Source organism: Syngnathus leptorhynchus, chromosome 11 (genome assembly GCF_054491065.1).
Source record: "Syngnathus leptorhynchus isolate UIUO chromosome 11, UIUO_Slep, whole genome shotgun sequence".
NCBI classification, from domain to species: domain Eukaryota; kingdom Metazoa; phylum Chordata; class Actinopteri; order Syngnathiformes; family Syngnathidae; genus Syngnathus; species Syngnathus leptorhynchus.
The window spans coordinates 9,707,345-9,729,796 of NC_141205.1; the positions used below are offsets into that span (position 1 = coordinate 9,707,345).

Genomic DNA, 22,452 nt, shown 5'->3' on the forward strand with positions numbered 1-22,452 from the left:
ACCCGTCCTAGGTCAACATGATTGTCAGTGTTCTGTACACCCAACAATGAGAGGCATTTTTTTTTTGCTCATGAATCTGCACATGATTTTTTTTTCTCTCCTGACCTGAAAGGAAAAATGATTAACCAAGCAGCTGCAGTTTGCAGTGTTACGTCGTTAAATATTAACTGTGTCCAACCCACATCGACATAATTGAGGGACAAATTACCTGCCCTCATGCACGTTCAAATTGAGAATTACATGTATGATAATTTTTAATTGTGTAGCTGTACATATATATATCCTGGGGCCACTAAATGAAAGCCAATAAAGGTCCTAAACTAATTTAGTCCTAAAACCGATGACATAATTTCTCTATTTCACATTGAAGGCATTTTTTTAAATTATTTTTGCACGTGTGGGCGTGTGAGTGCATCCGGTGGGGCATGAACCAGGGAGTGGATGACAACGCTGTCATACACCTGTCAGTCAACCTTTGTAAGTCACTCGCTGGATGGAGGCCAGTCAAAATAAGGCACAGAAGGGTGTGTGTGTGTGTGTGTGTGTGTGTGTGTGTGTGTGTGTGTGTGTGTGTGTGTGTGTGTGTGTGTGTGTGTGTGTCTGTGTGTGTGTGTCTCTGTGTGTGTGACTGTGTGTGTAACAGTGCAGGCCAAGCAAACTGAAAACATTTCATATAAATAAGTTTATTTTGCTTTGCTTTGAAAAAAACAACTATGTATTATAGACAAATGGAATCGTTAAATACTGTACACAGCATACTGAACTCTCCCAGTGCATGTCCTCACCACAGCAGAGAAGTTATTTAGTCTTCAGTTGTTGGGGTTTTCTTTTCTTTTTTTTTTCTTTTTATCCTAATAAGACATTTGAATACCTTTCAAGATTAAATAGTACCAGTGTATGATGTAAACATTTCTTTTCTCAGAGGGCTGGGGGTGACTTTTGAAGTCCAAGCAACATTGTTTGTGAGCAGAAATAAAATAAACAAAAAATATACATGTATACGTACTTCAATAACCGGTTGACCTTAGTTAGCTATTTTCCCCCAAAGTGAACTCTGTATTCTTTGATACGTGTGCTACATTTACAATATCATCCTCAAGTGTCCATTGGGTAATGGAAGAACAATGAAAAAAATAAGTTCATGAAGTCTATATTGTATATATTTCTCTCTTTTTTTTTTTTTCCTCTCCGTCGGCTGCCAGCAGCCAAAGACTCTCAGGCCACACCCACTGCAATCATGTCAGGCAGGAATGCATGAGCAGAACAGGAAAGACTGTGTCCACATGCTGGAGGTAAACCCTGAACACTCGTCCTCTTGCATTTAAGACATCTCCATTTTCACAGAGGTCCTCCTCACTTCGCTCGCATGCAAACAATTAACCCCATACATCTGTCGTTTTGGTTTACCAAGGAGTATTAGGGTGACAATAGAATGGAGGAAAAAAATCGTCATGACAATAAAATATGATTTGAAGAAAAAAAAAAGTCCTACTTTAGGGACAAAAACTTAAAACTCTGGGGGGGTAAAAGATAATCGTATTACAGAATTTTGAGAATACGGTCGGGATTTGTGAGGGGGGGGGTCGAGAAAGAAAGTCACAAACATATTTGTGAAAAGGTAGTCCTTTTTGGGGGGAGCAAAAAAATATGAGTTCCATTTCTTCCAATGTGTTTTTTATGGATAAAATGTTATCATACAAAAATGAAATTAAAATCATAATATAAGAATGAGAATTTGGCTTTTTTTTTATTAATATTTTGATGTTTGTTCCCAACAAATCTGGAAAAACTTTCTGAAAAAATACACTTTATTCTCACTGTATTAAACTTCATTTGAACTAAATAGGAATTTATTTGGAACATTAATACTTTACTACTTTTCATGTCCTATTTTCTTTTCCGCGTGGCCCTAATACTCCTTTGAAAAAAGCTCAAAACCCCCCAAAATAACAGACAATGTGAAATGGAGGATTCGTATCGAGGGAGGTAGCAAATGTGTTCCAAACAATGACTCACAGCTTGACCATTAAATATATATATATAGAAAAAAAAATAATTTCATTAAGAATACATTCACTAAAGCTGGGCATACACTGTATAAAGCAATAGTTTAAAATTGCAACTTTGACTCTTAATTGCCAATGAGAGAACATCAAAACAAACGATTGAAGGGTTCATTTAACGCCTGTGGGTGTCAGTAGAGTGCTTTTAAACAGTTGCCGACTGTCAAAACCATCGAGAAAAGGCATTTTGCGCCATAATTGGGCTAGGAATGCTAATGCTAAAGATGCTAATGCTAAGAACACAGCAATGAGCTTCTTTAATCTTTGTTGCATGTGCCTTTATTTTACAGTGTATGTCCAGCTTTAGGCCGACGCTCTCTGTGCAACCTCCAAATGCCAAAAATAAAAACAATTAAATGCAGTAACAAGTACGGTCAGAGAAAAAACACCCACGCAAACGACACTCAAGGGACGATAGACACCGGCCGGGATTTTTCTGTCCATGGAATGGGTGGATGGAGTCACCTGGGACAATTTTCTTTTGCCTTTTGGAGGTAGTATCAGAACCATAAAGGAGCCAATGTGTAGTTGATATCAAAAATCTAAACACCCCCATTCATATTTCAACTTTAAAGAAACAAAGATAAATCATTTCTTAGAACTGGTCCTTCGTCAAGGTGAAGGGAGTTATAATAGCAGTCAATGTTAGCATGGAAACGTTCAAACCTTTACTAGAAAGCAACAAAATGTCAGGTAAGGCCTAAAAAAAAACATTTATACGGGGTTAAACAGAGCCATTTAAAATGGTAGCTGACTCCCATTTTGAAATGATTCATCCCTCTCTTTTTTTTTTTACATTACATAAACCTAGCATTTGGACAGGGGTGTGTAGACTTTTTATAGCTACTGTAAATGATGTACGCCAGCAGCATGGCGGAACAGGGTGGTGTGAAGTTTTAACGCCTGATGCTCACGAGAACCATTTTCGACATGAAATGGCACATACGATTATGTCAAAATACATTTGCTTGGTTGAGGGGGGAAAAAAAACAGTGTCAGACGAACCATGCTGAGTTCTGTTACAGATCTAATACGTCTGTTTGAGGCTACAGAAGCTGCACTTGACTTTCATTAAGCTACGAACAAGTTGGGGAAAACAACAAAGACATGAACAAAAACAATAATAATCATACCCTCACATACAGTAGATACTCGAGTGCTAAAATCCTTCATTTGACCCTAAAATAACTGATATTAGGGATGGGCTGATTTTTCTTGGGCGACAGTGGGCGAATATGTAGTTTTCCCCACAAATGGCAAACGTTCTGAACTCCCTTTCCACGCTAAGTCTTATCTCATCTCTTCAGTGATTTTCCAGGCTCTTCCTAGTGGCATTCAAATGAATCACTGATTTAAATGTTCAAACAGTGCATAAAGTTACAGTGGCTTAAACTTTTAGTCCAGAACATTTGTTAAGTACAGTTCAGTTGTATAGTATTTAACTTTTAGGAGCAATTCATTTTTTTCACTGTTGAGAACATTTAGGTACAATGTGTCAAATATTTTAAAATTGTTTTCTTTTCCTTAATATTTAAACACGAATTTAATGTTAAAACTGTGCATTATGTTATGGTGGCTTACAGTCAAAGATTTTCTTTAGACATGACGAACACCTTCTACACTACTGCATTCAATGTTCGTCATTCCGATGATACTTGCGGTGCTTACAAAGGTTTTGAGAACACTCTGAGTAGTTTGTGCTCAACTTCAGCAAAACCAAGTGAGACCGAATCAACAGAGTCTCTGCTGTTTGCTGCAAATTAGTGCACTCCTTTTTTTGCCTCACTTGCTTCAAGACCTAATTGATTTAACCTATTCACTAGTATGCCCATCCCTAGCAAGTGTCATGACTGACCTTTTGTCCCAGTTGAGATAAAAAGCAGCATTTACATTTTATTAAAGCCCCAACACATCACAGTCAACCATCCAGACACAAAACACTGAAAGTGAGGTGGTTCAAGGCCCGCTTGCACCTTCCGGACTGTAAAATCTTTCAACGTTGTTGAATGCAACCCATGATGAGTCGCGTTAGCAGTAACTGGATACAGTGCGCGAATACCCTGTGTCCTTCAATACCTGGCGGGTTCTAAACTAAAAGCAGCAGTTTGGAGCACGACGAGGAACCTCAAACTAGATTCACGGGTGCTTTCCGCCGGGTGTGGCAGTCGCAGTCCGAGTCCGGGCTGTCTAAGGACTGCAGGAATTCTTCCACGGACCTGGAGTCCACAAGGGTCGGCCGGTGAGGCAGAAGGTAGTAATGAGTGGCGCTGGCCTTTTTCCCCTCCTTGTCCACAATAGGTAGGATGCAAGGTGAGCCCTCGCTGTTTTGTCTGCGTAAATTCCGACTGACGTAATTGGGGTCCGGTGCAAAGCTTCGGGTGGTGGGCATCACGTTGTTGGTGTATGTTGGGAGGCTCCGGGGGCTCGGGGTGCGGGGGCTGCCCAAGGACAGGGGGTCCCTTGGGGGCAGCTTTGGTGGTTTGTCCTTGTCACTGTACGAGACCTCTGCTGACCAGCGGCGGGTGTCTGACAGAAAGAACACAAAGGTCTTGATTGAATAAGTAAGTTTCAGATGCAACAATCTGTTCGGCAGTAACTTCCACGAACAACCCAGACTAAACCTCACTCCTCCCCAACACAAATAAGAAAAGATCCTGGTAAAGAAATGGATGGATGGATGGACGGACGGAAAATCATCCCCTTACCCCAAGACCAAATAAATTACATTAAAAGTTTGAGTCTAGCAACGTCACTCATCAACATTTGAACAGGATTAACTGCGGTTGTCGTTCGCATTCCTTGAGGTGTTTCGACCCAATCAAATCATTTGTAAAGTAACCAATAAATTAAAAGCAAACCTGCAACCACAATCATCGTCATGTTTTTGATATAAAATTAAAGTATTAAATTCATACCTCTTTGACAATGTGTGGGATCTGCCGTTTTGCTTGTCCGTGGTGGGATCGGCGGCGGAACGTCTGTTCTGTGATCCGTGTTGAAGGTGGCGGGATTGAGGCGCAGTAAGCAAGACTTGTTTAAGGATCCACCAGGTGAATGATTGAGTGAGAGAGAACGATGTAGTCTCCTTTGAGTTTTGTCCCGCTGCCGTTGGCAGCTCGCCGGTAATTCCTGGCGCCGAAGTTCCTGCACATCCTTTTGTTGCGGGGGATGCACGGGAAGCTGTTGAGTTTGAGGTTGCCTTGGGCTTTGCGGTCCTAAAGGCCCGTCATAGTATGCGTGGTTAATCTGTCCGTAGTCCCTGAGGCTTCTCCGACTGGGAAGTCCAGTCCGAAAGGAAGAGGGTTTGGAACACTGATGAGACACCAAGCAGCAACTCTCGTCCGTGCTGGTGAAGAACTCCACCTCGTTGTCCATGGCCTGCTCCGATGAGCTGTCGCTATGCAGCGGGATGGGCGGGAGAGGCTTAGAGCACCTGTCCGGAGTCTGCGGCAGACTGCTGCACTCGTTCACGGAGAGCCGCTGGAATGAGGGGTCCACCTGGTCCTCATTGGCTGGACTTGGCGAGGATGGTTCGGCACTGCAGGACAGGGAGAGATGGGAAGGCCGCGACTTCTTGGGAGGTAATTTCAGGGTGCTGGAATTGTAATTATGTCCTTGCAGAACAACAACAATGACACATTAGGATGGTAGTCATGGAAACGGACAGACAAGACAATCACATTTATATAACCCAAAAGCAAAAAACATGAGTATGTGACAACTCGAACCGTGGCCCGCTATCTCACCGACTAATCCAAATTTCAGTGAATGTATGGGAAAGACATTCAAATGGAAACATGAGCTTGTGTTTAGATCTTGTTGGAAACATACCAAACGGGGTATGAAAATAACTTCTCTGACCCACGTTCTTCACTGCACACAAAACAAATCTCTTTAATCATTGTGGTTGTGGTTGGTTGCATTCCTCAAAGTGTTTCGAACCAATCATGTCACTAAATAAGCTCATCAAAATATCAAAAGCAAACTTACAACCACAATCATAATGATCCCATTGTTGAACGGCTGCCTTTCTGATAACTGTGGGCAATCTTACCCTTGTTTCTAACATAGCTCTTGTATTAGATCTCATTATATTCTGCAGTTGTGTCTATTATTGTACCCAGTCAATTTCAATGTTGGCAATACTCCCAAAAACAAGTATGATGAGCCAATGACAGTATAAAAAGCAAAGAAACATTTGTGTTACAGAGGGCAGAATGGAAGCCAATGACAAAGGACGACTCTTACTTTCATAGCTTAGCAATGGCGGACTCTTGTGCTGGCCATGAGAGCTGTGATCTGGGTGTGCAGATTTCATAGTGAAGTAGAAGCTGTCAAGGATAAAAGCGATTACTACCACACTCTTCAACTACGCAACATTCCGTCCGTCTGTCCGTCATCTGTAAGAATGTCACGGAGCACTCACTTGTCTATGTCGTGGGTAAAGCTCCACGATGCTTTTGATCCAGCCATGCTGTGATAGTAGCTTCCCCGCAGGAAGGGGTGTTGTACGGGAAAAGATGTCTCCTGGGCAGTCAGGCCCACTGTGGACATGCTCCAGGCACACTCGGGTCGCATCAAAGCCAGGAAACACTCGGATCGTCGGTCCGGCTGGCTGCCACTCTTGTACCTGCGACAGGACCCCGAAATACACAAAACATAGAGGAAAGAATTAAACCTAAATGTAAAAAAAACAGGTGCACTCGAGAGCAGGAAAGACATGTTCGGAAATATTGAGTCACGTCGACCAGGGTAGTTGGTATACGAGTTGACTCGAGAAAAACAACCTTCAGTCAGAATTTGTTGAAACGTTCCACGACTGCCGTAGCTGTTGAGTAATAGACTCGAGTTTTCTGGAACTATCCCTGCCTCTAATAACTGGAGAGAGCATTTTAAAAGCAGCTTCCGTTGCTGCAATCCGGCCGGGCCTGAAGTGCAGAGAGGAAGGGGCCGCTCCTGTTACCAGAACGCCACCTGATGTTGCAACAACTCCTCATGTCAAATGACCTGAATGTTTGTGTCATGTCAAGTATGTGTCAAGCCTGAGTAAACTATGTCTACAATATTCAGCAGGAAAAGGAGACCCAAGCGGCGTATCGATTTTGTCCCCTTGCCGTTTACTGGGGTCAGAAATACACCGGAGGCCAAAATCCAGATGCGATTTGACCGGATTAACCTGTTTAGGATTTCACAATCGGGAGAAAAAATAGCACAGAAAGCAGCAGATGGCTTTTTGTGGATGTGGCATCACGTGAAGTGTCACAGATGAGCAATCCTCCACATAATGTCGGTGTGATGAGTGAGAATACTAACGCCGCCCCTCCACCCCTGTGTAAAAACTCATTCCTTGTCTCCTGTGAGACATATTTATGCACAGCAATGACAGCTGCTAGGAAACAAAGCCCTAAAACAACAGGAAGCACGGGGGCATCGGTCAGAGCCAAACAGCACCAACCAGGCATACCGTTGCCATCCACCCCTGGCTGCCCCCGGGTTTGTTGACTACGTTCAGCGGGCCGAGGGGGACGGGAAGCAATATGATCCTTGATAATGAACCCCAGGGGCTTGTGCTTCCTCTTGCAACAGGTGCAAAGACAGTTCATCCTGGCACTCAACCACCGGAGCACTTACAGGCAGTGGGATTAAAACAAACCGCACGTGGCCATGCAGTGTGCAGAACTACTTCAGATCATCAAGCCAACAAAAAGGGCTATATGGAATCTATTGGGGTTTCTGAATTTATTCCTTTCCATATTGTTCCACGTAAGATTTGATTCATAGGTTTCCTTTCTTGTGGCTGACGGCATTTCAGACTCTTAGAAATGAGTCCATGTGTGTCACTATGGGTAGAATCTGCCCGACTATACCTTGTTGTGGAAACTCTTCGATTTTTCCAGATATCTTTTTCTGAAGCTAAATTGATAACGGTCAGGAACAACCTGCTCTTGAAATGGACTAAATGTTCAGGCTAATGTTGTCCAAAATAGCTTTTCCAATGCCAAACAAGACCACAGTCAAGGAATGGCACCCAAATGGTGCCTTTCTTGGTACAGCCCACCCTAATACATGATGGTCGGGTAATGGACTCTAATGTATTCCCCCGTAAGGCGAAAGATGTACATGGGCAAGAAGGAGTCTTTACAATTATCCATTTGTGTGTTTATGTCAAAAGTATAATGTACTACCCCGTTGAACGGTAGCCAACTGTACGCTACTGCAATGCAAACATTCCACTTCATAAGGTCAAGGAACCTTTTTCACAGGCCAAAGGCATACAAGGTAAAGAAACTATTCCAGGTAGATGGTTCAGCAAACTCTGAGACTAATCATGAGCTCGAGGTTGAATTCAAACAGAGATGAGGAAACTATGTATCCAGTTCCAGAACAGCTGATATGAAGTGGGTCAATCAACTCCGAGTTAAGCGCATGCACGGCCAGTACAAAAAGCCATCATCGATTGAGCACTGATACCTTGATTCGTCATGGTAACCATGGAGAAGAAAACCCGATCTGCATATTTGACACTCATTGAATTGGAGGGTGGGTAGCACGTCCGCCTCACAGTTAGGAGGGTGCGGGTTCGATTCCACCTCCGGCCCTCCCTGTGTGGAGTTTGCATGTTCGCCCCGTGTCCGCGTGGGTTTTCTCCGGGCACTCCGGTTTCCTCCCACATCCCAAAAACATGCTTGATAGGCCGATTGAGCACTCCAAATTGTCCCTAGGTGTGAGTGCGAGTGCGAATGGTTGTTCGTCTCTGTGTGCCCTGCGATTGGTTGGCAACCAGTTCAGGGTGTCCCCCGCCTACTGCCCGATGACGGCTGGGATAGGCTCCAGCACGCCCGCGACCCCCGTGGGGACTAAGCGGTTCAGAAAATGAATGAATGAATGAATGAATGAATGAGAGGTTTTAATGACATTGTACGATGATTGCAAATCCGTTCTCGTGAAAAAGAGTAGTACCGCTGCGGCAACAAAAAGAAATAGCAGTATAGGCTACCATCCTTGGATGAGTCCGTGGGTTTCAATCTATTTAAAATCATGCAACCGTGATTGATCAGGTATGAGAATTTTTACTTCCTACAGCTTTTTGGCTTGGGTCTTGGATCAGTATAATACATTTTGTTCTCAAGAAATGGCAATGAAGTTATAAACCGCACACAGTGAACTAGTTTGTGCAGCGATGTAAGAATACGTCATCATGCTGCAGTTACTGCTGTATTTACTGTTTTTGTGGTCTACAAATGTTTTACGTGTATCAATTGACTTTCTTTAAAACTTTACAACGTTAGTGTAGTCAAGCCATATTAGGAAAACGGAAGAGCGTTGTAAACCGGAGACACCCTGTAAGTAGGAGTACTTGGAGGTACCTGTTCTGACTTCAAATGAACAGGTGTACTCCCAAGTTCTAAAAGACAAATGTCACAGATACAAAAAGCACATGATTTGGTAGAACCACCCCAGCAACATGTTCCATACCCCCCAAAAGATGGTGAAAACCCTCTTTGGGTAATGTGACAGAAATTCAGGTGCGCTCTTGCCTTGCAGAAAGAGAGCGAGAGACATAGAAAGAGAGAAGGAGTTGCCGCCCCCGCTGCACGACACCCCTGCAGCGGTTTCCGAGCAACCATACCCGCTTTACCTGTGCGGCAAGCACACAATAGCGCACGCCCCCTCGCTTTACCGGATTGAGACAATCGTGGTTAAAAGCCCTCTAGCAGCTGGGTTGAGTCATGCCACTCGACACGCCTACACGCACACGTTTCTATCATTTAGCCACACGCACGCACGCGCAATGAAGATGCGCAAGTCATTGAAATTAAATCCTAATAAAATATCATAGGGATGCTTGCAGCAAGATTTAAGTAGCATAAATATTCAAATAAACCAGTCAAGTGTTATGTTAACAACAGCATACTATGCTTTATGCATCTCTTGTTATATTATTATGGGATTATTTTAAGGCTGTTTGTTATTGTGATTTGGACAGACGCTCTTGTCACCGATCAGTCCCAAAATTCTAATAGCAATAAATAAATATGATAAAATCTAAATAAAGGGTATTCACGTGAACCCCCAATAAGATGCATCAAAACACACACTCACAAAAACATGGTGACACAAACAAAGTCGCACGCACTTCACACGACTTATACTGCAGCACTCACCAAGAAAAACTCCTCCAAAGAAGCGCCTTTTTTTCGGGGGTAACGCTCCAATAAAAATCCTTTTCAAGACTCTTAAAACGGTTCCGGTTTGTTTGCAATGTATATTGGAGTTAACATCGGGAAGCAGCAGACGCTTCCCACCCCCCACCCTTGCACAATGTGACACTTTTGGATAAAGTGTTGAATGGGAGCGAGCGGACGTCTTATAGGCTGTAAGGCAGGAGTTCCAGTCGAGAGACGCCCTGGCCCTCCCCACTGTCGCACGCTCGCCCTTAAAGGCGCACACGTCCTTTTTATATATTCCTTTTGCGCTCACAGCCAGGGCGCCAAATTACTTGAGAATATTAGGAAGCAAGCAGGAAAAAAAAGTAGCCCTCCAAATAATTACTTGGGAGGAGGGGAAAAAAATGAAGTTCTGAGTGAATAACATCTGATGCGTTTATATTTAAATAGCGCACTAGACTAAAATAGACCAAAATATAAACTAGGAAGGTAAATTCACATATTGATCAATAAATAATCTCACTTTATACAATACACAAAGGATAATAAATATTTTATTTTTGTTTACTCATAAAAACCAGCACAACAGGACCACCGGGCTTAGATTATGAGTTATATTAATGTGATTATATGATATGTATTATATATATTATATCTTTTTTTTCCAAAAAACAGCATTAGTTCTACTATCTTTTATCTTCATACAATAATTACTGATAGGTGCCACCTTCAAATAAATGTTGTAATAACTACTTGTAACTAGAATGGCACTCAGTCAAGCATAGAGCTATTATGACTTCCTGGTTCATGGAGGATGTGCGAAATGATGGGCAGTGCCAATGATACCATGTTTTACACACTGATCCAGCAATTATCTGCCTTTGGCTTTTAGCCAGTCACGGAGCGTCGTGAAATGTGATAGATGAGGTCAGCGTCATGTCTGATATTAACCTTCGTGTCGGTTTTGCAAAATGGTGAAGGTACCTGAAATAAACTGTCTGTTCATTCAGTGTGGTATTTCAGAATGGCATCCGCAGAGAAAGGGAGGGAAAAGGGCATTTTTTTTACATTTTGACACGATATTCACCCAATGACGCATATGATTTGCTCATATAACAGGCCCATTTGTGTCTATACATTTCAAAATGTTCCTCTACTAAGAGCATGCTTTGCATGTGATGCCTAACGTTTCCCTCCAACACGGCTTTGCTGCAATGAAAACAAGCACAAGAACACACACTTATTGTACCTGCACAGAGCACACATGCAAAGTGCTGCCAGTTGCACAAAGCCGACATTGTTTTGCAGCACAGCTCATCTGATTGCCCTAACCCCTTTTTCTCGAGCTGATCCAGTTTGCTACTGGCCCTAAATAAATATTAAGATACAAACTATTCTTGAATGTTTTTAAAAAGTACAAATTTGGGCCCCTGAAGCTGAGAGCCGAATCTCCCTATCGTCAATCAGTGCTAGTCAATTCAAAATAACGAAAAACTGCACTTTACACAACATCATCATCTCGCAATCTCAGCGTAAAATCTGTGATTAATTTGGATCATTTATACTTTTTTTAAAAAACAGATATCACTTGTATAACAGTTACCATGTTAAAATATTACCTCTACAGTCAATAAAGGTTTTCAAGATAAAGACAGATTGTTCAACTGCTATCTTTAGCTTGTGCAGGTGTACCTAATGTTGTGGTCACATGCAACACTCCCATAATGTCAGTTTACAGTCGTGCAGCCTGCTTAGCAGTGCAGCGGTGGTTTATTAACTATGTCACTCTTTCCAAACCAGGCTAAACAAACCAGCGTTGTGACACGCAGACTATTCAAACACATCTAAACAATAGCGACAATCACCTCATGTGTTAAATCAATAGCGGCCCAAAGCAAAGGTGTGTGTGCGCATTGAGAGAACACAGTGTTCTTCTGTCTAAGTTTGTAAATGCTTGACAGCTTGGGAACCTGGGGGCCCCTAAACCCCAAAGGCCATAAAATAAAATAATTTATCCCAAAAATATATATAAAAAAAACTAAGATATAAAAGATGAAATATAGCATTGTATATATATATATATATATATATATATATATATATATATATATATATATATAATGCTATTTTTCATCTTTTGTATTTTATTCTATATTTTATATTATTTTATTTTATATTGATTTATATTTTACACATATATATATCGCAACATTTTTCTGCACAAGTAATCAAGTAGTATGTCATTTTGCCGCTGGTTTTTCAGCTCCCCCGACTAGCCTGCGTCATGATGTAATCGCTCACAGGAAGCACCTTATAAAGCGAGACAGGGAGGGAGAGCGAGATGGCACACGAAGGAACGCTTGAGGAGCTTCTTCATAATTGTGACTCACACATAGCCTCCTTCACTTCAAAAAGGTCACCTTTTTAGTTTGTTTCCTTTCCATGGCGCACAGGAAGGAATTCCCCTTTGTGGCATTCCAACACAAATGTAGCAAGCACTACAGTGTGGAAGGGTGGTGCCTACTTGGCTCATCAGCGTAAATGATTTCTTCACCATGGAGGTCAGAGCATTGATTGCCCCAGCCTGCTGAAGTTATTAAATTGCATGCATATTCATCCAGCGGCCAAAGTCCAAGTAGATACAAACACGAGCAGGAGGCTTGGAAGGTGACGTCAAGCTTGAGAGCTTATCGAGCAGCATGTGTCTGGTTGCTACTTGTTGTGGCTTTATTGACAAAAAAAAAAAAAAAAACTCAATCATAGTGTGGACTCAGCATCGATGCAGTGCAATTCTGGAATCAGCTCACTTCCTTTTTTCCGACCTCATTTGACGATTTAACGGCGATGCACGTTTCTGGACAATGGAAATCTCACCATATAAATCTTAATTAAATACTCAGGCAATGTTCTAACAACTGTAAAATTACACACAGTAAAACATGCAGTGATGTCCTTGCCATGAACTCTGCACTGTGTGCAAATGAAGTGTGCTCGAAAGGTGAGTAGATCCGCATTTTTCCAGATAATTACTGAATAAAATCACTCATCAGCGTGATGAATATCATCTTGCCTGATCACAGTGTGAGTGTGCCATACATTTCATTGAACTCATGTCTTGTCATCGCTCATACAGTAGTTGCTCTATGCCAGCAAGAGTTGCAGGTGTGCGTTTCAAAGCCGATGACACATCCCAGTCCATTACCGCTCTGTGGTTTTGTCTCGGAACTTCCCACAGACACACATTGCCTTCCATAGTAACCAATCACAGACGAGGGCTTTCATCACTCACCTAAGCGTAAACCTTGTTAAAGCGCACTTGTTAGCGAGTTCCTTGAAATACTTCACTTCTTAGTCACTTCCTTTATTTGCAAATGCTGATGGGAAATGCAGAGATCAGGTTGTAAATTGTTGGACAAGACAAGAATTTTCTATTCTGGAGAGCAATACAAACAGAGGTCTGATACAACTCATCATTGCATCATGTCGCCGCATTGTTATGCTAAGTGGTTACAGTGTTGGCCCGAGCCAGTCCGCCTTGCTAATGACGACAGGGTGTGTTTTGTCTCCAAGACATACTGGCGGGCAATGTCTTATGAATTAAAATGTTGTTAGTAATCGTTATGTTGGAGTGAGTTTACGTCGGGATGGTGTGGTCAAACTAAAAGAGCATGGGAACGTAAGATTCCATTCGCAGTCACGCTAAAACCGCACACCCTCCCTACGGTGTCTGACGTCTGGGGAAAAGCTGTGAAAATGACAGCTGTGGTGTGAAGGAGGACGTCACGCCGTTCTCCGAACTCTCCAGCTGTTGCTGGATTAAATGCAGCTGGAAAGCGACTCCAAATATGCCTTGTTTCCGGCACATTTTTTCCCACCGCTCATAGTAAGCAGTGCCGTGAACATCTTTGAGCGATTAGGCAGTCCTGAAGAGGACCGTGAACAGATGTACTCCCTGAACTGTGTTTCAAACAGCCAAAACAGGAGTTTCTGGAACTTAGCCAACGACTATCGCAGACTTCCGGTGCTCTTGATGTTGCCTACAAAGCAGAAAGTTTACCTAAAATCGATCAATCCGTAGGCAGAGGGAGCTCAATCCTCCCTCCATTTCCCAAGGGTGAAGTGAAATTCGTACATCAGAGACCAGAACTCCCTTTGAGGAACTGATAAAGATTTCAGATGTGCAGTAAGGAAATCAGCATCACAACCATTTGGGATGGCTCAGGGTTATGAAATTACCGATTTCTCTCGTGGCGAATCAAGAGGGCAGGAAAACGTGTAAAGATGGATGGTCCACAGATGGGGCTGCACTCCGTCAGCTGGATACGTCTTGTTTCCACATTTTCTGCATGACGGAGGCTGAATCATTTGGGTCGGTCTATGGTGCCGTGTCAGAGTGCTTTTTTGTTCCATTCTAACATGAGCTTTGGGCCTCGGTAGAGTAAACCAGGCTACTTGTGGCGGGAGCATTAATTCCTCCAGACTGAAACGATCCACATCACGGAGCACAAGATGAGGTCCAGTGGCTGTTTTCCATCTTACAAGAAAACAAGCTGTGCAGATGCATACATTTGAGACCAAATGTGCCGGTCCATTGAGGCAACCAAGCGTGGGTGGTATTAAGCGACCCAATCCTTAACTCCGACAATGGAATTTGAGAGCTGCTAAAGCCTTGAGGCAATGCACTGATGCACATGATAAATCAGTAAAATAATGACTTTGCAGCAAAATGTACAGGGCTGCCATACATACAAGTTTGAACACCTGCACAATTTGTAAACTGATCAAACATGCTTGGGAAGTCACATCAACTCGGTTAAGATATCACGCAAAACTTACACCGTTTGTCACAAGGGTTCAGCTAGCATAAATGCCAGTAGCCGATTCCTATTTCATTTACATTTAGCGTTCAAAGTTTTGGGTTTACCCAGACAATTGAGTGTTTTCCATGAAAACTAACATAACCGCACAAGGTTTTCAAGAGTTTTCAAGGGTTTTCTAATCGTCCATTAGCCTTCTAACACAATTCGCAAACGCTACGGACCATAAGAAAAGGGCCTGTATACACTTATGTAGATATTGTATTAAAAAACAGATGTTTGCAGGTAGAATAGTCATTAACAATGTATGGCGTGTATTCCTGATCAGATTAATATTATCCTCATTGAAAAATAGCGATATTGTTTAAAAAAAAAAAAAATCACATTTCTGAGTGACCCCAAACCTTTGAACGGTAGTATAAATGTAAGTCATTATTGTACTTTATTGAACCAATGTTTTGTCTTGTGTATCTCAGTTAACACGATCCACATTTGTGCCTTCCCAAGTGCCTCTGGAGACGCTGTCGCCTACTCACTGATGTGGTCACCCGACAGGAAGTGGATCAGCCGCCCCAGACCAAACAGTGCGAGGTCTCTGGAGCCTGAAGACGTGTGGGAGGTGTGCTCTGAGCTCTCAATGCACAAAGTGCTTCTTACGTCTTTGCCAAGTTGGTTGTGTACACAGACACACACATCAATGCACTTGCTGTGCACAAATAAGTCACGTGACTTTACATGGAACTTTACATGCGTTCTGCTGAATCCCAGATCAAGCTACAGATTTCCAGCGTGCAGGAAGAGAGTATAGTTTTACACATCTCCAAGAGATATCACACTCACATGTGCACCCCTGACCTCACACTAGCTTGAGTGAAGGACTGCCTTTAAATAGGGACTCATGTCAAAGCGGTTTGGACGTATTGTGACACACTGCTCGTGTTAAAAGAGCCTTGTTAGTTGTTCTCGAAGAAGACACGCTCTCAAAAGAATGTAAAGGAAGAGAAAGTAGCTAAATAGTCTGCTTTTCTGTTACTGTTTCAAGGTGAGCAAGCATAATGAACAGGAAGTGATGGCCTTTGGGTATTCCGGCCTGCCTAATAATTAGAACTGCTAATTATAAAGCAGCTTTGATAACCTGAAAATAGCTGGAAGAGAAATACAGGCTGCCACAAAGCGTCAGATTAAAATGTGTAATTTTCCATGAGTGCCTATGTCTGATGTGATGTCTACCTTTATAGGTAATAATAGCCAACCATCCAATTATTACTGAGCCAGCCTGTCTGGAATTAAGTGGTTATAGTTTTATGCACAGAATTTAGTTAGCGTTTTACATGCCAGAATTTGAACTCGAATGTTTTTTTGGAACTCCACAATATTTGTAGTACAAGCATAACCGTTCAAGATTGCCTGGCATGCTGTCTTTAGAATCCAAACTAATCCATATAAATTATGACTGTGTTAAATCCTTTCCAAGTCAGTCAAATAAACTAACTTAAGGAAAATTAGCATCAGCGCTGAACAAACTACAGTTCATATTGCTGGCACTCTCTGTGACAAAAAGCAGACTTGACACTCATTGCAGCTCACGGCTGCTCTGACAGCTTCCACCTCCAGAGAGGGAATGGGAAAAGACGCAAGTAAATACAATGGACCAACTGGTCTATCCCACACACCTTACAAAAACCACTTCCTGTTGTGTTTACTCATAACGTAATGCTGATCCATCATGTGACACAACTGTAACTTGGCAAACATGGCCTTGTCATATTACGCCGGTGTAGCACTGTTGTCGGCCCAACGGGTGGATTAGGAGGAGGAGGAATTTTTTAAAGGAGCCAAGCATACATCAGCTAAATTAGCCGGGTGATTCAGATGGAAAAAGGGAGTTACAGAAGAGGACTACCAGGGAGATTGAGAGGGAATGGTTCTGGGAGTAGTCACAGAAGGGAAGCCACCCACTGTGACCACAGAGGTTTGACTCATACGTTTAAACGGGCAAATGCTTTTGGGATAGGGACACACTATCCTGCAGGACATGCTAAACCAAAGTGGACTCACAAGTGTCACTCTTGTTGCCAGGGTGAGGCAGCATGGAATCTGTTACCTTCCAATATCTGAGTGTGGCAAAATAATTTTTCTTATGCTATCGGGAGTCATTCATGAATAACCAATGTGTACTGTTTGGTTACACACTGTTGACAACTGGAACAGCGTGTCCCGCTTCTGTTGCAAAACGGCGTCATTCCTCGTTAGGTGATTGTCGAGGGAAACAAACAAGACACCCGGGCTGAATGGAAAAACACTTAAAGTGAAGTGTGTTTACCTTTGCGGGGTTCTCACCGGTTTTTCAAGTTTCAACCATTTCCAATTGGATGACTTGAATTTGATTTGAATTGAATTTTAGACCTGGGAATGTTCTCATGTCAGGAAGACTTTCAAGCATGGAGAGACTACGCAAAAGCAATGATTTGAACGTGACAGCTCTCAAATAGGTTTTTTCTTCATCTGCTACATGGGAAAGGTCACGTGGGGTCTATTTCCACTCGTGGGTGGTCGAGGGCATATCTTTGATACTCACATGAAGTCATGCATGCAATGTTATGACATCCAGCACAGGAGCTTCATGAGAGTTTGTTCACATGTAAGCAAGATAAGGTCATAAAAATAAAAAAAAGTTTGTCCCCTCAGTGTGATGTAAAATAGCGTTACACCGATTCAAAACAACAATAAAAAAAACAATAGTTTGCCAGTATGCCATCCCAAAAACAACTGCAAAGTTGTGATCAAGTGTGTATCAAGTGAGTGCATAACAAGTGTGTGAACATACAAGTGTGTGTTTTAGCACCTCGCCTCCGTTTCCTGTTTTCCTCTCACTATGTCCCCAGTCACTTTGCGGACACGCCCCCCCCCTGGCCTGTACAGCAAAGCTGATAACCACCACCTCCCTCCAAACCCTTCCTCCCCATGAAGATAAGAACTTGTGATTACGGCTGATAGAATAGCAAGCCTGCACTCTTATAACCCAAACAAAATACATGCGGTGTGTGTGTGTGTGTGTGTGTTTGTGTATAAATCGCAACAGCAAGCTCTTCCAGAGTGTTTCTTGATTGGACACGTGGAAATCTAATCTGACAGCAAAGAGATGAACAGTGACACACAAGTACATGCACACAAGCGTGCACACCATTGCACGCACGCACGCTCTTTCCTGGAGAGAGAACTGAGCCTGGCAGTGATTACTCAACAGACCGGAGGCGGAGCATTGTTTTTTTGTCATCAGTATTTTCAATGAGGCAACCAGTTCCAGATGCACTGAGCACAAACTACAAAGAATCATAACAATAAAAGAATGAATGGAAAAAAAAAAAGTACGGTAGACGAGGCGCGAGCACGTCCACCTCGTAGATCTGAAGTTCTGGGTTGACTTCTAAGGTTCATTGAAGACTTTAAATTGTCCATCAGTGTGATTTTTTTGCGGTCAAATGTCATTATTTTATATTTTATTCATGTCTACAAAATAAAAACAAGCTGTGAAAATCAGTGGGCCAATTTTCAAAGGGAATTTAAATCTGCCGTTCGATTCATGAGTCGAGTTGTACTTCCGTGAATGAATAAATTGCCTCATCCTTTGGCAACTTCAGTAAAGCCGCCATCAAAGTGCGTTGGATTAAAGTGAGCTAAAGCCTTTTGTTTACAAAATTTCCCCTAGTGTGGTTAGCCTTTGACAGCTTCTCAAACTCCCACACGTCTCTCACAAGGGCAGGAACGTGGTCGAAAACACCAGGAGGGTGCAGACCGTCTCTTCCCGTAAACTGCATTTTGTGAGGCCCGTTGATTTAAGTCTAGTGTTTCATACAAAACCCACACGTTGTTTGTTTGACTCGTTGCCATAGAGACAATGACATCCCTCAATGGTGGACCTGAATAGATGTTGCGGGGGTAGTAAACGTTGTTAGCATGTTAGCGCAAGTTCATCACAGTGGGCAAAACAATCTTCTAGATTTTCATTACGATTAAGATCGACAGAGTCCGAAATATGCTGTTTGCTTTTTGCGTCAACGTCACGTTCCTTTCCTGCCGTGTCAGCTGTTTGAATGACAGCGAGCTAGCTATATGACCTCCATCCGATTTCTTTACAATCCTCTGGCACCAGACGGTCTGTCTCAGGTAGATTCTGCACCTGTGTGTTCCAGCAAGTCACTCGCACTAACCAAACACACACACACACACACAGAGTTGTCACTCTATCGCTTTGCTAGTCAGTACTTTAAGGGCAGTGTGTGCAATCACACGAGCCTATAAAACACTGGCCCCTTTTGCACTGCCAATAAAATACGTAAACGTTTTATCACGTCACTCTTCTGTTTAAACGGCGTAGTCATAGAATGGTGGGACGAAGTCAACCAGAGATTTGTCCTTGACCTAATAGAGTACTGTAGTTTAAAATGTAAAAAAATGCAGCTTTTCAGATCTTATAGTACAGCTTGTATTTATTTGTTGTTGTTTTGTTTTTTTTGCCTGTGCGTTTTTCTGAATTTAATCATTTCGTCTTTCCTCCAATCAGATAATTGGATGCGAAGCGATGTCAGTGTGGGAAGTATAAAATACGTCAGCCAAAGGAATGTCCTCTGTTATTGTTTTGATGCAACAATTCTGCGGGGGCTTTAATTACAGCTTCTTTTTTTTTTCCATGTCGCAAATTTGGAGGCTATCCACAGACGACATATCGTCTATGTGCAATCCCGGAAGAGGGACGTGAAGTTTTTCACTTTACCTTATCCTCTTTCACCCTGTAGTGTTGAAAGCCAATATTTAGATTCATCAAGCATTGAGGTTGGTTAATTATCTGATTGCGAGATTTTGCGTCACTGTCTGAAAGTGCACAGCCCAGATCCTACTAAGAGATTATGAGTTTTTGCATCGTTAATATATCTTTGCATGAAATTGGTTCATGGCCCAAAAAATATTAGTGTGCAGTCTTATTCAGTTTTAATTGACTTTCATCATATCAATGACAACAACACAAAATTTGCATAGTTTCAGGTAAGAAAATCTCCAGAGTTAAACTGATTCACTTGTAGACATTAATAAATAAAATAAAATCAAAGTGTAACACTGAATGACTTTTGCAGACTAGCTTGTCAGACTATCGAAAGGCCGACGCTGAATGCTTGTCACCATGTTTGTGACTGGTTGGACCTGATCTGTCACAAGTATCTCTATCCTTTCACCAAGCGCGGAGGGTGGGGCTTAGCTCAAGCTTGCCTCACACAAGTGTACAAAAATGGATTTACACTAACTGAAAACCTTTTTTTTTTTTTTTTTATTGCGCTTCTACCTTAGAGGAACGGGTGCACTTTTTCAAATTACAGGACAGCACGTGTCTTCACCTCCATGTAGCATATAAACATATTTCTGTCTTTGATGCATGACTTGGATCCCCACTGCATGTTGTCAGTGAAGGAAGGAAGGAAAAACAGGTCAGCATATTGTGCAACTGCTTGGCACTATACGATCATTGTGTGCTTCATGCAGTGCAAGTGCTGAAGCGTGCATTTAGGAGATTGCGTGCATACACACAAATGAGGAATTGTACGTTTAGAGTGCATGTTTTGACCGTTAGGCTTACGCAAACTCATTACTGTAAATATAAATACTTTATCAAATGAGACTTTTTTTTGTGATGTGAAGTACAATACACAGTTCGGATTGTTTTGCGCATTTATTTCAAAAGGGACTAAAGGCGATCATTGCGTGCTTAAAATGAAATTTCAGATCTTCAGTAGGTTCACACTAGTGCATTTATTTTTCTCTTAATTGTGCGGAAATTATTTTGAAAAATAACATCTTCCACACAAATAAGTTTGCCTGTGTATGACTCATAGAATATATATATGTAAATATATATATATATATATATATATATATATATATATATATATATATATATATATATATATATATATATATATATATATATATATATATATATATATAATTTTGTACATTTAAAAAAAAATGCTGTTATTGCATTTTATTATAGTGTGCGTTTCTTTTATCCTAACCGTCCTTTTTTGATAAATTGCCCAAAAAAAAAAAAAATCCCAAGATGAGCCTACGGCCTTATCGTGACATTTTTCTTTAACAGAAGTTCCTTTACCCTACACAACGCTTTACTAAACAATCATCTTCACTTACTGCTTAAGGCTTCCACATCAACTGAGTCACTGTACAGGAACAGGAAAGTCGGGATTCATGCAGGTACAAGATGAACCTGCACTGTGCCACTAAAAACGAACGTTATGATCCAAAATAAATAAATAAATAAAATAATAAAAAATACCACCACCTGTGCATGTTCGCGCATACTCCCTACACAGACATGTTCCTATGTGCACTACAGACTGCGTGTGTCATATGTCTGTGGTTTACAAACACTGTATGTCTGCCGTTACCAGACACCGAGGCTATTCTGGCCCCCTCTCCCCAAGTGCCCCCCACCCCCCATCCTAGTGTCCGGTCTCCGTGTGGAAGTCTGCAAGCCAAGGTCACCGGGTCACATTCCTCCAGCTCTTTGGCATTCTGCCCAAGAGTTCATGTAGTGTGTGTGTGTTCTGTACTGCCTACAGATAGAGCCACACACTCACGCACGCACAAGCATACACACACATGGAATATAGAGCCAAAAAGGGACGTGTTATACAGGAGTGTGATTAACGTGGCTGTCTACACACAAACTTTCAGCAGTGCTGGGTGGCTCGGACGTGAACAGCGCTGACGCGTTTGTATGTTTGAGGCTTGACGCGGGGGGGTCCTCCAGGATCATTTGCGGATCATCATATTCTCATATGTGATAACTATTGAATGCCAACGTGTTGGTATGCAAAGTTTAAAAAAATAAATACCCAAGTGGAATCCAATTTTAAGAATGTCTTGCCCGATGAGATTTGGTTAATCATTCCCTCCTAATAAATGAATAAACTCTGCCAACAATTAAGTCCCCTTCAGCAAACTATCTGTCGTACACAGTATCAAGTCTGACCTGTGCTAGTAGAAGACGAAATCTAGGTTAGTTAATATGCTAACTAAATTGTGGCTGCAGTCTTTTCCTTGTCATTTTATTGCGGTAATTGACATGTTACACAAACACTCAATGCAACCACGCTTCAATCGCAACTAACCCGCAAATAGACAACTCCTTAAAAATATATTTTAAAAAAAAATCAATATGGATTGGCACATTAATTATTCCTGATCAAATCAAAAGCTCAAGCCATTGCGTGAAATTCTATCAAAACGCCAGACACAGATTATGCAAATCAGACAAAGGCGGCCCAGCCATGTTGCATGGGCCATGAACTTCCTGGAGTTCTATTCCCTGAAATTCAGAGGGTCTTGCCGGAA

The 22,452-nt window shown here is 42.0% G+C and overlaps 1 protein-coding gene across 3 annotated transcripts in view; it reads right to left on the reverse strand.

Moving 5' to 3' along the window:
- Nucleotides 1-667: 667 nt before the first annotated feature.
- The window catches only part of errfi1a (ERBB receptor feedback inhibitor 1a), a 35,568-nt gene continuing 13,783 nt past the window's right edge, over nucleotides 668-22,452 (reverse strand). For 2 of the 3 annotated variants that reach the window (XM_085924375.1, XM_085924374.1), the window contains exons 3-6: nucleotides 6,490-6,693; nucleotides 6,312-6,394; nucleotides 4,979-5,677; nucleotides 668-4,589 (exon numbers count right to left, since the gene is read on the reverse strand). In XM_085924375.1, the coding sequence (XP_085780501.1) occupies nucleotides 4,189-4,589; nucleotides 4,979-5,677; nucleotides 6,312-6,394; nucleotides 6,490-6,693 (1,387 nt within the window). In that variant the 3' untranslated portion in view covers nucleotides 668-4,188. Of the gene's footprint in view, nucleotides 4,590-4,978; nucleotides 5,678-6,311; nucleotides 6,395-6,489; nucleotides 6,694-10,228; nucleotides 10,389-22,452 lie in introns of those variants that run through there. The other variant, XM_085924376.1, reaches the window with a different exon arrangement.